General features: G+C 40.0%; 1 protein-coding gene across 1 annotated transcript in view; it reads right to left on the bottom strand.

Annotated features, from left to right (window-relative positions):
- Positions 1-15,159, bottom strand: part of LOC136829555 (uncharacterized) — a 183,568-nt gene that overhangs the window by 13,541 nt on the left and 154,868 nt on the right. The window contains exon 7 of the mRNA XM_067088396.1: positions 2,052-2,078. Within this exon, the coding sequence (XP_066944497.1) occupies positions 2,052-2,078 (27 nt within the window). The remainder of the gene's footprint in view (positions 1-2,051; positions 2,079-15,159) is intronic.

Here is a 15,159-nt window from a genome sequence, read left to right on the forward strand (position 1 = left end):
CCTCTCACCCATTCCTTCAAAGCCTTTCCTACACCCAGACACCTCACAATCCCTAACAAGCCACAAAGTGACACTATGACCAAAGTACTTCTGCATCTTGCTTGTAATCCCATCAACTCCTGGTGTCTATCCACCGTTTAGCCTTTTAATTGCTTTTTTTATATATTCAACAATCACTTTCATATACATTTTCAAACTAACACTAACCTTTCAGTCCTGCATCAGCTCTGCCTCTCTTTTATATTTTGAATTCAACAAAGCTCAAGATAGGCTACTGACAGAACCGACCTAGAACGGCGTTATTCTCAATATATCTCTTATTCTGAAAACCATGTGTCATACTTTTCCTTCGACTACTAATTGTTTGCTTTCCCTTTACCTATCTTCCCACAAACCTTCATGCCGTGTGAATGACCCCACCCTAAAATGTTACATACTCTTCATCCACTTAGCCCACAGTTCATACATTTTCATATTATACTTCCTTCTTACAAATGTTCCTTGTCTTTTAGATACATTTATAGCCACATTCTCACCCATTCTGGAATCCGCTAGAATCAGTCAAACTAACAATGTGAACCTGTCAGGAGGAAACTGGAAATCGGATTTCACCAAGTCAATCTCAAGATCTATTCTCAAGTAGGCGTTCCAGTGGATACGCCCAGCAGACTCGACACAGGCGGGAGCTAACGAGGACCAAAACACAAGGAACTGACTGACCCCTTGTCATCCAGTTCAACAGATTTCTACATCCACCAACATCTTATTACCACATCTGCATACGCCATATAAACTCTCTTGTCACTTACCAAGTGTCCACATTTCATCAGTGTTCAGGGATACAGAAATTTTGGTATCCGAAATATGTGGCTGCAACGTGCATAGCTTTTTTATAGGCCTTATATATATATATATATATTATATATATATATATATATATATATATATATATATATATATATATATATATATATATATATATATATATATATATATATATATATATATATATATATATATATATATATATATATATATATATATATATATATATATATATATATATATATATATATATATATATATATATATATATATATATATATATACATATATATAAAATCAGATAGATCGATAGACAGACAAATGTTAGTGGCTATACATGTATTATTCATATCTTATTCGTTCTTTCATTTATCGATTTATTCAGTACCATAACATTTTTATTATTGACCCCGAAACACTTGAGTATTTTTTTTTTTTACAAATGCTTTATTGTTATTTTGTGCTCCTGGGTTCTACTCATTCTTGAATTTGACTTATATTCATTTTTGCCTTTTCGTCTTCCCAAAGTTCCCGACAGTCTCGCCGTCTCTGTAAATTTTCACCACTTCTGCCAAAAGAGCCGCCGTATACCCTTTTCTCATCAAGCATGCTCCGTATTCAAAATTCTATTGTAGCCCGTGGTCTCTCCCATTCATAAAATAAAACATCAGACGTCCGTTGGACATAAACCGACCTATGCCGAAACATTTAGAAAAACTAATAACATACTGACCCTTAGGTTCCTCTCGCTTTTATTACACGATTTTTAAGACCCAGTCGCTCTGCATGGCCATCCAATCCAGCGCTAGCGGCCCAAAAGTGTGCGTTTGACTTAGTGGTGGCCCACCTATAATTTGAACTTTAAAAATAAATATGTATTCATAATTCCAAACAAATAAGTAAAAGAATAACTAGGAAGAAATAATAAATACTTGTGAGCACTAATAGCGATGAAAGCAACAAGTACTGTAAATAGTCATAGTATGTTAATACATTTGTTTTGTAGAGCATGCAAAGTAATAGACGACGAGTACTGCGTTTAAACAAATATTTCAGCATAGAATATTCATGTGGCCCTCTGAAATTTTTATTATATCCACTGAAAAAATAACTTAGATAGCCCCATCTATTTAATTCACGGGCCTCTATGAGTCTCATACCATGTCAAAATTACCAAGCATTCCTTAAGTATAATTTTTGTAAACGGCGATAGCTCCATCACTTACTGCATCGTGAGACTGGTAACACTGTATCTGAAAGAGAGGAAAAAGTAGATTACAAATCAGTAGCAAAATGGCAGATGTAGAATTACTGGATCTTACGGACTGCATACCATTTAATTTTAGCAAATACACAGAAAACCCAAGACTGAATACATTTTTCATATCCCGTGAGAATGGTGCTTAGAAGAGGATTCAGAATTACCAAAAATTAAGTAGCCGCAAAACGACCAAATCATCAATATTCTTTTTTTGATATCTCTGGCTCTTATGGTAGTATGTGTAAACACTATATCGAAAGATTAAAAATGTTCATGTAATGTCAAAATGTTTCTAGCATTGGGCCTGGACCTTGAAACACTGGAAACTGTTTGAAAAATAATTGTTGTTACTCAGCTGACGCAGAAAATTGACCAATTATGTTCTCTTATGAATATATATAATATATATATATATATATATATATATATATATATATATATATATATATATATATATATATATATATATATATATGTGTATGTGTGTGTGTGTGTGTGTGTGTAGAATCCACTGGTCACTTTTACCAGACACATATGTAATTCTAATAGCCACAATGCCCTCTTAACTTCTCGAATTCCTCGCGCTTTTTTGGATATGCTTGTAACTACAAAGCCGAATGTATCCAAACGAAAGAAATTGAAGAGCCAGTGAACGCCGGTCGCGGGAAGCGAATCCGAATTCCATATTCACAGGAGGTCACCTTGCCGACCTGACCTGGCTACGAGAAGGATAAAAGTCTATCACCTCTCGTACATACATATACCTGTCGTTTTCAGATATATTTATTAGAGCTGGAATAGACCCATCCTCACCATCGTAGCCAAGTGGGCAATCGTTTTTATTGCTTTTTAGGCTGAAATATATATGTAGAATCTACTGGTCACTTTTACCAGACACATATGTAATTCTAATAGCCACAATGCCCTCTTAACTTCTCGAATTCTTCGCGCTTTTTGGATATACTTGTAACTACAAAGCCGAATGTATCCAAACAGAAAAATTGAAGAGCCAGTGAACGCCGGTCGCGGGAAGCGAACCCGAATTCCATATTCACAGGAGGTCACCTTGCCGACCTGGCTACGAGAAGGATAAAAGTCTATCACCTCTCGTACATACATATACCTGTCGTTTTCAAGATATATTTATAGAGCTGGAATAGACCCATCCTCACCATCGTAGCCCAAGTGGCCAATCGTTTTTATTGCTTTTTAGGCTGAAATATATATGTAGAATCTACTGGTCACTTTTACCAGACACATATGTAATTCTAATAGCCACAATGCCCTCCTAACTTCTCGAATTCTTCGCGCTTTTTTGGATTAGGTAACTTGAATAGAAAGTTCAGTAAAATAAATAAAACATTACCGATATTAAAAGAAAATTTACAAAAACTAACTGTATTATTATTAGAAATTGATACGTAAAAACCTCTATATAACAAATATCTGCAAAATTTAAGAGAAGTAATTCAAGGAAGAATTATTTCATGGAGGAAATATGTATCAAATCTCTCTAGTAATACTCCCATACAAAAAAAAAGCGCGAAGAATTCGAGAAGTTAAGAGGGCATTGTGGCTATTAGAATTACATGTGTGTCTGGTACAAGTGACCAGTAGATTCTACACATATATTTCAGCCTAAAAAAGCAATAAAAACGATTGCCCACTTGGCTACGATGGTGAGGATGGGTCTATTCCAGCTCTAAAAAATATATCTGAAAACGACAGGTATATGTATGTACGAGAGGTGATAGACTTTTATCCTTCTCGTAGCCAGGTCGGCAAGGTGACCTCCCTGTGAATATGGAACTCGGGTTCGCTTCCCGCGACCGGCGTTCACTGGCTCTTCAATTTCTTTCGTTTGGATACATTCGGCTTTGTAGTTACAAGCATATCCAAAAAAGCGCGAAGAATTCGAGAAGTTAAGAGGGCATTGTGGCTATTAGTAGGGCGCCATGAATCGCCATGGTTATGTGGCAGTGCACTCAGTGTGCTGCGTGGGTTGCGACGTGGCAACACTGCCTTGCACACATCACCAAACATAAAAGGCAGCAGCCAAACACGAGGGGGTTAGTAATGTGGTTGGAACAGGTAGATCTTGCTCTGTCTGCAACTGGAATGAGAATGATCGGTGATGAGTTCACCTGTAATTTATATGGTGGGATCCATGTACACAACACAGTTACGATGTTGTAACGCATGTCGCTATGTGATGTAACTACAACGCAATTAAATCGCCATAATTTGACATGTTTACTAACTACGCCATCCTGTAGCAACTGCATATGATTATGGATATACGTAGGTTCATCTTGAACTGCGCAATATTGTCGCTATGGTTAATGGTGTATTACGCTATGGTGTTGTAATCAGCTGACAATTTTTTTTTCTGGCGGCCCTAGGCATGTGAATGATGACGATGATCGCCAAAACCAGCCATTGCAACATGCGTGTCCTTGAGTTGCAAATGTGTGAACCCAGCATTATGCTCCACTCAATCAGTGTTATTACATGCAGCTACAGTGATTTTAGGTTAAAGGGACAAAATGAAGCATTTTATATAAAAGGCTTCTACAGCACCAAGAGAGAAGAACTTTAACTGAAGGCTTTGTTGCTACTAAATTTCGCACTTGCAACCACAAATTACAAAATCTGTTTCAATAAAGCAATAGAATTAGTACTAAGAATTATAATTTGTGGTCATCTTGCTTAATATCAGCAATGCGATAGAGTACATTATTTATACTGATTCATAGAGATAATCCTTAACCTTTATAATATGATACTACACATACATTTGTTTTGCCAGAAGTTAATTACTACAGCTTTATGTTGGTACAATGAGATGCTCTCAAAACCTTACTGATTCGGTATTTAGCACATGGACACGCGGTCTTGTCTCAGCAAAAGACCAATTTCAGTGGCTTCAAGAAACATGGAGATTCTGTAACATTAAAGCAGCGAACAATACAAAAATACCCCTTTTATAAGTGTTTAATCAATTTTCGATACAATTATCTAACAGCAAAACGAATTATTATACTCAGTCACAGAAATGAAATATTGTTTAATGAGCAAAGTTTCACAAACAGTTGATTACTTCAAAACTGATGAAAATTTCAATGACGCTTCCTCAGAACAGAATTAACTTATTTTTACATTAAATGTATGTTGCGTTAATCTTTTACGTTTACTTCCCCCTTGCTGAACCAACACCTCTCTTTCTCTTTAGCCCTCCCTTCTTTTCTTTGCTCTCAAACTGATTTTGTATATGTATATGTATATGTATATGTATATGTATATGTATATGTATATGTATATGTATATATATATATATATATATATATATATATATATATAATATACATATATATATATATATATATATATATATATATATATATATATATATATATATATATATATATATATATATATATATATATATATATATATATATATATATATATATATATATATATATATATATATATATATATATACAATTATATAGTATATATTTATATATATGTACATATGTATACATATGCATATATATATATATTAATATAAGGTGTTATAATATATTAAACCATTCTACAAATATCATATGTATCTCTGTGAAAATTTTGATGTTTTGCTTGCAGATTCGTCATTTGTTGTGACGATACGATTTTAAAATGTCTTTTCTTACAGATAAGTTGTGCATCATGTAATCTTAAAATGTTTTGATATGTTTTTCCCATTTGTTTAATATATGGTGCAGTATATTAGTGTTATGGACTTGAATTCTTAGCTTGTTGCGCAGAGAGAGGGTAAGATTCTTATCGCTTAGTATATCCTGTATTTACACAGTTGTTTGGGGTGAAAAAAGTCGTGTTCGAAAGGTGAGGCCTCTTGTCTTATCTGATGAGTTGACAGCTATCGGCAAATTGCCTGTTACGCATTTGTTCTGTGTGCCTATCCCCTGGTTATCATCTGTGGCTATGCCTATTATGTTTTCATAATCTGAGAAAGAGAGAATGAGTAAGTGAGAGAGTAAAGTTGACATGCTGACAGCCGACCAAAAATTGGGTCCAAAATACCTCCCTTTTATTTGCTCAGTTGGTTTGAGTGAACAAGGAAATGTCAATCATTGATAAGAGCTCTGGCATATTTCTTTCTGGGCCTTAGAATTCCTTGTATGTATACTGTACATGTATACCTGTATGTATAATGTATGTACACTTTATGCATCATGTATTCTGGGAGGGCTTGAAGATAAAAGAGCAGTACTGAACCAGAAATAGGCAGTCAGGAAAAGGGGTTCCTGGGATAAGCTTCTGTCTCTCTCTCTGTCTGTCATACCATTCATATATAAGGTTGTTATACTGGTTGCTCTCATATTTGTAAAAGTTTTGTTAAACTCACCCAAGAAGTGTATTCATTTTGTAAGAGTGATCTAAGGTTTTTTATATTGTGTAAGCATTGTGAAAATGTATTGTACTATTTTCTGTTGAAGAAGGGTAAGGTTCTTACTTGATATGTTTTGTGCTGTTATTGTGATGGAAAATTATTATTTTGATAAGAGGTGGATAGCATCTCTTATAGTGAGTTCTAATGTGTCTTGCTGCTAATTATATATTATTGTGTATGTCATTATGACTTGGCAGTGTTGTCTTTGAGAAAGTCTTAGAAAGACGTGAGTTTAACCTTTTTTAAAAGTGAAGGTAATCTTTTGAAAGATTGATATAATCTTTAAACATATTTTTGTCTTAGTGAAATTGCTGTTGGTATATTTCCATTTTTGCATATTTCATTCTTATATGTCTAATTTTATAATTAGTGTTTTACAAAGTTTTGTGCTGGTGATTACTTAGCATTTTGTTAGTGCATACTTATTATTGAGATTTCAGAGAATATATATATATATATATAGATTCCAGACAGCAATATTTTGGTGAACACTTGTGTAAAGTTTAGTTAATCAGGTATTTGTTTAAAAGTTGAGTGAAAGTTAATGGTATGAATCTTACTTAACCAAATTGTTTTCTAAATAAATTAAAGTTTTGTGAATTAAACTTGATTAAGAAATACTTAAATCTTACATGTTGTCAGATAACGGTAAATCTTTTTGAGATTGTGACCTCTGCATATAACTTTTGAACTTAGAAATAAATTTGTCTGTTTAAAGTTTTAAAAGCACAGCGTTTCATTTTGACCACTAGTAATTAGAGAAATTAATGAGTGTGTACAAGGTAAGTGATATATCTGTTTGTTCACCTGAGACTTATCTATGTGAAATAGAACCAGGGAAACTGTTATAGTGTTTGTTGAAGTGATACCCATTTTCCACTAGTCTGTTTATAACCTATTAATTGTTACCTCACCCATAACTTGATAAAGATACATTGATTTTCTCAAGTGACAAGTAAGTTTTATGGGATCACTGTACCTATGGAGTATTCAGTAAATTTTTGGTCTTATTATTTGTGTAATAACCAGGTGCTTGATCACTTCATTGACAATATATATATGTATGTATATATATATATATATATATATATATATATATATATATATATATATATATATATATATATATATATATATATATATATATATATATATATATATATATATATATATATATATATATATATATATTATATATTTATACATATATACTGTATGTATATGTATATGTATATATATATATATATATATTATTATGATTAGCAAGAACTCGCTAGCAAATTGCCTCCCCCTTTATTTTTGTTGTTTGTTTTGTTGTTTTCATTTACTGCAAGCCGCTCGATCGATAGACCTGTCTATCGAGACTTCGCACGGTCAGAATACAAGGGTTTAAAACAGATTAAGGCCACTCCCTTTAAGGAGATCTTTCTTCGAGGCAAAAGTGATTTCTGTCTGGTTGTTTCCTTACAGGCAAAAACCCCCCCTGCGGGCATCAGCTGAAAATGATTCAACCCCCTATATGCTGGAAATGCCCCCTGCCCCATAGGAGGAGATAAAAGCAGAAAACCACGAGGCCTCGCTCTCACACATTCGCTGGAAGAGAGGGAGTGAAGAAGTCCCCAAAACACCTGCCCCTGGCAGTGCCCTTAGCTAACCATGTGGCCCTTTTGAAAGTATACTTTCTCCTCGTGCCCTTCGACCGCGAGCCACGTGTTTGCTCCACCGTTGACCTGCCTGATGCCCACATGCCATTGCCCGGCCCTTCGTGAAATTCCCACGCATTGCCCTTTTACATGAAGCTCCCGCATCCTAACATGTGAAGAAACTCGCCCTCGGAAATCGCAAGTCATCCACGGACCGCTTTCTGCGCTGGAACCAAATCTGCCTTACGGTAAAGTGCTCTGGAAGACCTCCATTCAGTCACGCTTTTGTCTCGTAACATTTACTTAACTTGAGAGCCAGTAATCACCGACTCTCTTGTCAAATGTCCATTCTCCTCGAGTGTCGGCAGTGCTAAGCTATTATTAATTCATCGAAGCCCCTTGGCCCCCTCAGTGCAGCTTCGAATTCAGTATTCTTTTGTCTATTTTCATTACTGGCGTATAATGTGCATATCTCTCATTTCAGAGGGACCCTATATCGTGGAAGCTTCTTGGACTGTGTCTGGAATCCCCTAGTTTCATTCATCCCGTAGGAATCCCCTTCAGGATCAATAATCTACTTGCATTCCTCTTTCCCGTATTAATGTCATTTATGTAAATACACTCCTGCAAGTTTGCCCACGTGTTTTACGTAATATTTCCCTCAGTAACAAGAGCCTTACGCTCATATGAAATTCCCCATTGTTTTCCTCTTTTTTATGTTTTCCTGGACCCACAAAGTCAGAATCACGAGGCTAAATTACCCTAAACTGTTGCTACCTGTCTCACAGAGAATATTTCAAACTAAATCGCCAGGAAAAACGTAAAAAATGGCGACCTGGCCATAGATCTCGTTTTGCAGTTGCAGTTCCCCTAGTGTTGCTTTATTGCCTTTGCAACTTGCCAGATCAGCTATTAGCAAAGCTAAGCTGGGTACGAGACAATTACGAACCTTTTGTGTAAAACCAGCACACAGATCCGGAAATTCCACGTAAGTAATGTGTTTATCTTAGCAAAACCTTTTTACAATCGTGACTGTTCCTAGGAATTAGAAATAGGAACACATGTATTCACTTGAGAGAAAAGAACAGCCGTATTAGATTCATTAATGCATGCCTTTCAGGATAGGTAGTTTGGAAATAACCAGTGCTAACCATCCTTTGCTTCGAGGAATAGTGCGAAATTCCTGTGTTAAAATCTTTGCCATATCTTTTGCTTCGAGGAATAGTGAGAAATTCCTCTGTGTTAAAATCTTTGCCATATTCTTTGCTTCGAGGAATAGTGCGAAAGAAATTCCTCTGTGATAAATTTTACTTCGCATTTCGGATTAGCAAATTATCATTTAGGCGCGAATAAATTCCCACGTGGGACAAGACGAAGTCAGCTTGCATTGCTGAAATTCTCTCAGTGTAGTTAGAATTCGAGTTAGGTGTTAGGAAAGCGAAATTTAAACTCCGCTTATAGGGAAAATTACTAGGTCATTTTACTGTTATTCTTTCATCCCGGGAAATTCCCCGGAATCCCAGACGGTCTATAAATAGATGGGTTCATTCACACAGAATCTAAAAATAACTCCGGTGATGGTCAGGCGTCCTTCACCCGACTCCCAAATGCCCGCGTGTGTAGCCTTCTTTTTTCATTCATTCCTTAGCAAACATTTTTCTTTGGGTTTTCCCGTTAGTAATTTCTAAGTCCTAAGGGACGAATCGCATTTCCAAGTCCTACGGGCAAGCCAAATAAAATTCTACGTTGCACGTGGCGGGAATTCCTCCAAATTCCACAATTCCAAGTCCTAAGAGACTCCTAAAATTCTACGCCGCACGTGGCGAGAATTCCTCAACCAATTTCCAAGTCCTCAGAGACTCCTAAAAAAATTCTACATTGCACGAAGCGAGAATTCCTCCAAATTCCAAGTCCTAAGAGACTCCTAAAATTCTACGTCGCACGTGGCGAGAATTCCTCCAAATTCCACAATTCCAAGTCCTAAGAGACTCCTAAAAAAAAAATTCTACGTCGTACATGGCGAGAATTCCTCAACCAATTCCAAGCCCTAAGAGACTCCCCCCAAAAAATTCTACGTCGCGAGAGGCGAGAATTCCCAATTCCTGTGGGAAACTCAAAATCAAGTCCTTTTGAGACATTATATAGTGTATTTCACACACATCTAAGCCCTTACGGGACTGATAATTCTAGTTCGTCAAAACAACTCCCTAATTCCATGCTACAGCCGGCCAAGTCCGAGCGTGACAAAATCCAACTATGTCTTCCGAGACGCATATTAAAATTCGTTCGCCACGAACAACCACGTCTTTCCGAGACATATCAAATTTTAACAAAAGTCTCCTCAGACTTACTAATCAACTGTCTTATTCAGACAGATCCATTCTCCTGCAGTCTGAACAATTGAGTGTTTCAGATTCCTGCAATTGAGTCTTTTCAGACAACCTGAGTCTTTTCAGACATCATATAACCATTATTTCAAGATGGCTAATACCAGAGCCCAACAAAACGAGGACTTCAAATTCTACATGTCCACTGGAAAGGACATGGGACTAACGGGGCAGGATCTGAGAGAGTGGGTTCAAGAGCGAGTGGACGATGCCAAGGAGGAGAGAGCAAAAGAACAGCAGGAGAAGGAGAAAGAACGTGAGGAGAGAGAGAGAGAAAGAATTGCCCAAGAGAAACGAGAGGAGAAAGAACAGGCAGAGAGAGAGAGAGAACGTGAGGAAAGAGAGAGAGAAAGAACTGCCCAAGAGAAAAGAGAGGAACGAGAATGGGAAGATCGAGAGCGACAGCGCACCCATGAGCTCCAGATGTTAGAACGACAGCACGCCACCCCACCTCCTGCGGCAGGAATGAGTGCCCTCAGCCAAGCTCACTCGTTCATGCCAAAATGGACAGAGTCCGAACCCGAAGTATGGCTTGAAAGGGCCGAACGAGTCCTGGAATGCTGCGACCTCTCCCCCGCGGAACTCTCCCTTGTTCTCACTAAATTCCTGGGCGGAAAGGCCCTCGTTGCCTACCACGCCCTTTCAGCAGAAGAAAGGGGAAACTGGGAAGCCGTACGCCAAGCAGTTACGAAGGCGTACGAGATTACCCCCGAGCGGTGGTGGAGACGTTGGAGAGAGCAGCCCAGAGAAGCAGGCCAGACTTGGTCCGATTGGGCGTACCATTCGGAGCGGGCATTAACAAAATGGCTCGATTCCGAAGGAGCCACAAGCACCACCGAGGTCCTCGAGCGGTTTAAATTCGAGCATTTCCTGCGCTACGCCCCTCCTGCCCTCGCCACTCATATAGTGGAAAAAGCCCCAGCAACACTCACCGAGTGTTGCCGAATAGCAGACATGTGGGAAACTCACCACCCTCAAGAAGGATCTATGGGGCGGAAGATAAATCCCCCGTCCCTCCTCGGAGGATCAAATTCCCACAAAATGGGAACTCGGGCAAGCCCCTAACTTGCCATTATTGCAAGAAAACGGGGCATTCCTCCGAACAGTGCCGGAGCAAGAAACCGGCTCCTCTCTCTCCCGGAAAACCGCCCAATAACTCGTCTGCACCCTCCACAGGGGCAGCGCGGAAGGACTTCAGCCAGACCTTTTGCACGGCGTGCAAGGTTTATGGCCATTCTCCCGCATGGGCGAAATGCCCAAGCAATAATAAATCAAATACTCCCACCATCACCTTGGCCATCACAGATCCCAAGTCATTAGGCCCTCTGGCTGAAGGGCCTGTATACGTGACCCCTCCACGAGGTAGCCACCCTGCGTGCCGAGTCACTGCATTCGAGGACTTGGGCGCACAAATCTCCCTCATCCGAAGGGACAGAGTTCCCTATGGAGCTATCGTCAATAGACAAAAACTCGTCACGATCGAGGGAATAAATCAATTTAGAATGATACTCCCTACGGTCCAATTGAGAGTCACAAGACCTCACCAATCAAAAATTTGCAATCTTGCAGTAGCAAGCCATCTCCCCGGAGGCTATGACGTCATTCTGGGACAGGACTTTCAGTTCCAACAGAAATCACGACAATCTAGTAGTGGCTTACATTCCCCGAATCATTCCGCGGGCGCGAGTAATTCTCCCCCGCTTCTCCCTCAGTCAAGACTGGCGCCCCCTGGGTACCAGGAGGACGTGCAGTCCCTACCAGTGCCACCTGAGTACGATGTACAGTTGCCCCCTCGATCGGTTCCCAATCCAATTCCAGTGCCCGGCCCTGCCTCAGTGCCAGTGCCAGGGCCCCAATCAGATCTCCCTTCCGGAGATGCCAAATTCCTGCCGGTGCAGCTTGCATGCCCCGAGCAGTGCCAAGCTTCGTCCGTCCTGACCGACGAGCCCAAGAAACCTCTGATAGTGCCTGACTCTGCCCTAGTGCCAGCGCCAGAGCACTACTCCGATCTCCATTCACGGGATCCATCTTAGGACCCCCTCTCTTCCCCCGGCCTGGCACCGCTACCAGCGTTGGTAAGAGAGACAGTTCCTCTTGACCACAGCGGAAGCTCACCTGCAGGTGCGGCCTCGCAACCCGTGCCTGAGCTGGCCATTGATACCTGCGAACCGCTCGCGCCGCCCCCGACCGCCTCCTCTCTGCCTCAGCCCGTCGCCGACGCAATTGCAAGTCAGGATTCTGCCATATCTCACTTGGCCAATGAACTACAAGAGCTGCGACGGGTCATGGTAGAACCAGCACGGAAAACTCCTGCACCAGCTGTCGCAGCAGCAGGCCCAGGTGGCACTCCGTGCTGCCCTCCGGTCTCGGGCCCTTCGCTTCCCCGGCCAAGGACGACTGTCCCATTAAGAAAGGTTCGAGGCGAAATTACCACGGGCGTGGAAAATTCCAGGTAGTTTGCAAAGAGCTCTAGAGCTCCCCTGGCACTTGTGCCACCATTTCATTTTTCGAAGGTCTTGGCACCTCTAATCCAGAAGGGGATGTCAGGCCCTCCGCTATCTTCTTCCGTTCCTCAGGAACTTCTATCTCTTATCATCCTCTATTAATCTTTCCTTAAATTATCAACACAAGAGGCAATTTAAGTACGGGATACCATTCCCATCACAATGTATCAACCAGTGAGAATAACAGAGTGAGAAGTGGCATGCCCTTGCGCCCCTACCTTGGCACCGGGAGTGCGTGTCAGCTCTTCCTGAAGGAGTCGCACTCTTCGGGTGCACTTTTCTCGGCCTGGGACTGAAGTGATAGTCCGGGCCGTAATTTATAGGCGTAGGACGATAAACTCCCGCCTAACACAATAAAACCCTCACTCCTTTTACCTTAACTCTACTGCCAATACCATTTTCTTTCTTTTAGTTATTTATTTATCTTTCTTTTAAGGAATCGCGAGTCATAGACTTCTGCCCTTGTGATCTTAAATGCCCCTTTCGTAAGCTCCGAGAGACGTGCTCCGCCTTTCATATGCGGTCACGTTTTCATTCGTAACATCTTGTTAATTTTCCTTTTGTTATTATTATTCCTTTTCCCCTTCCCTTCCGTCTAAGACCTCTGTTTGTCCTAGACCCCACATCTTTTGTCTGCTCACCCCGTCATAACATTGAGTACTCGAGTGGGGGCAGTGGACGCATAAAATTAGCGTAGTTTAAGGTTAGCGAATTAAAACTCACGAATACTCTCGCCCACATATGACTGTCAAAATCCCTGTGCGGGCCGGCCATCAGCTTGCGTTGAACTATTAGCTAAGCAATTACCAATGCAAATATGTATAGTCATTACAATATAGTGTAAAGGGGATGTCATTTACAAAAAATAAACGCTGTTTTTCATCTATACAGCCTCTTCAAGGCAGAATGTACTAACTACATGCATTTAATCTAAAATTAAGTAACCATGTGTTTTATTTATTGAACAATGACCTTTCTCTTCATTCGTTTGCTATAGCCTCATATACTTGGTCTTATAATCCTAATTAATTCACATTGTTCGAGTCACTTTATAAAGTTATCAATGTGTAACCAAATCTAAAGTAATTACTCTTTTGCAAGTGTTTAAATCACCTTGCGTCCTGTTTAAGAAATTTGTCCCAATGTGTTATTAAAAGTAATGTCACAGTTTCATAAATCCCTTAGTAGTAAAGTTCACTGCAAGGCAGAATGTAGAGTAACGTAAAGCATTTGCCGCTCATTCTTGTATATCGATGTACACACCCGAAGAAGGTGTGCACATCATCTTGTATGGGGAAGTATTATGATTAGCAAGAACTCGTTAGCAAATTGCCTCCCCCCCTTTTTTTTTGTTGTTTTCATTTACTGTAAGCCGCTCGATCGATAGGCACACCTGTCTGTCGAGACTTCGCACGGTCAGAATACAAGGGTTTAAAACAGATTAAGGCCACTCGATTTAAGTAGATCTTTCTTCGAGGCAAAAGTGATTTCTGTCTGGTCGTTTTTTTACAGGCAAAAACCCCCCTGCGGGCATCAGCTGAAAATGATTCAACCCCCTATATGCTGGAAGTGCCCCCTGCCCCATAGGAGGAGATAAAAGCAGAAAACCACGAGGCCTCACTCTCACACGCGTGCTGGAAGAGAGGGAGTGAAGAAGTCCCCAAAACACCTACCCCTGGCAGTGCCCTCAGCTAACCACGTGGCCCTTTTCAAAGTATACTTTATCCTCGTGCCCTTCAACCGCGAGCCACGTGTTTGCTCCACCGTTGACCTGCCTGATGCCCACATGCCATTGCCCGGCCCTTCGTGAAATTCCCACGCATTGCCCTTTTACGTGAAGCCCCCGCATCCTAACACGTGAAGAAACTCGCCCTCGGAAATCGCAAGTCATCCACGGACCGCTTTCTGCGCTGGAACCAAATCTGCCTTACGGTAAAGTGCTCTGGAAGACCTCCATTCAGTCACACTTTTGTCTCGTAACATTTACTTAACTTGAGAGCCAGTAATCACTGAATCTCTTGTCAAATGTCCGTGCTCCTCGAGTGTCGGCAGTGCTAAGCTATTATTAATTCATCGAAGCCCCT

This window comes from Macrobrachium rosenbergii, chromosome 44, assembly GCF_040412425.1.
Source record: "Macrobrachium rosenbergii isolate ZJJX-2024 chromosome 44, ASM4041242v1, whole genome shotgun sequence".
Classification (NCBI taxonomy): domain Eukaryota; kingdom Metazoa; phylum Arthropoda; class Malacostraca; order Decapoda; family Palaemonidae; genus Macrobrachium; species Macrobrachium rosenbergii.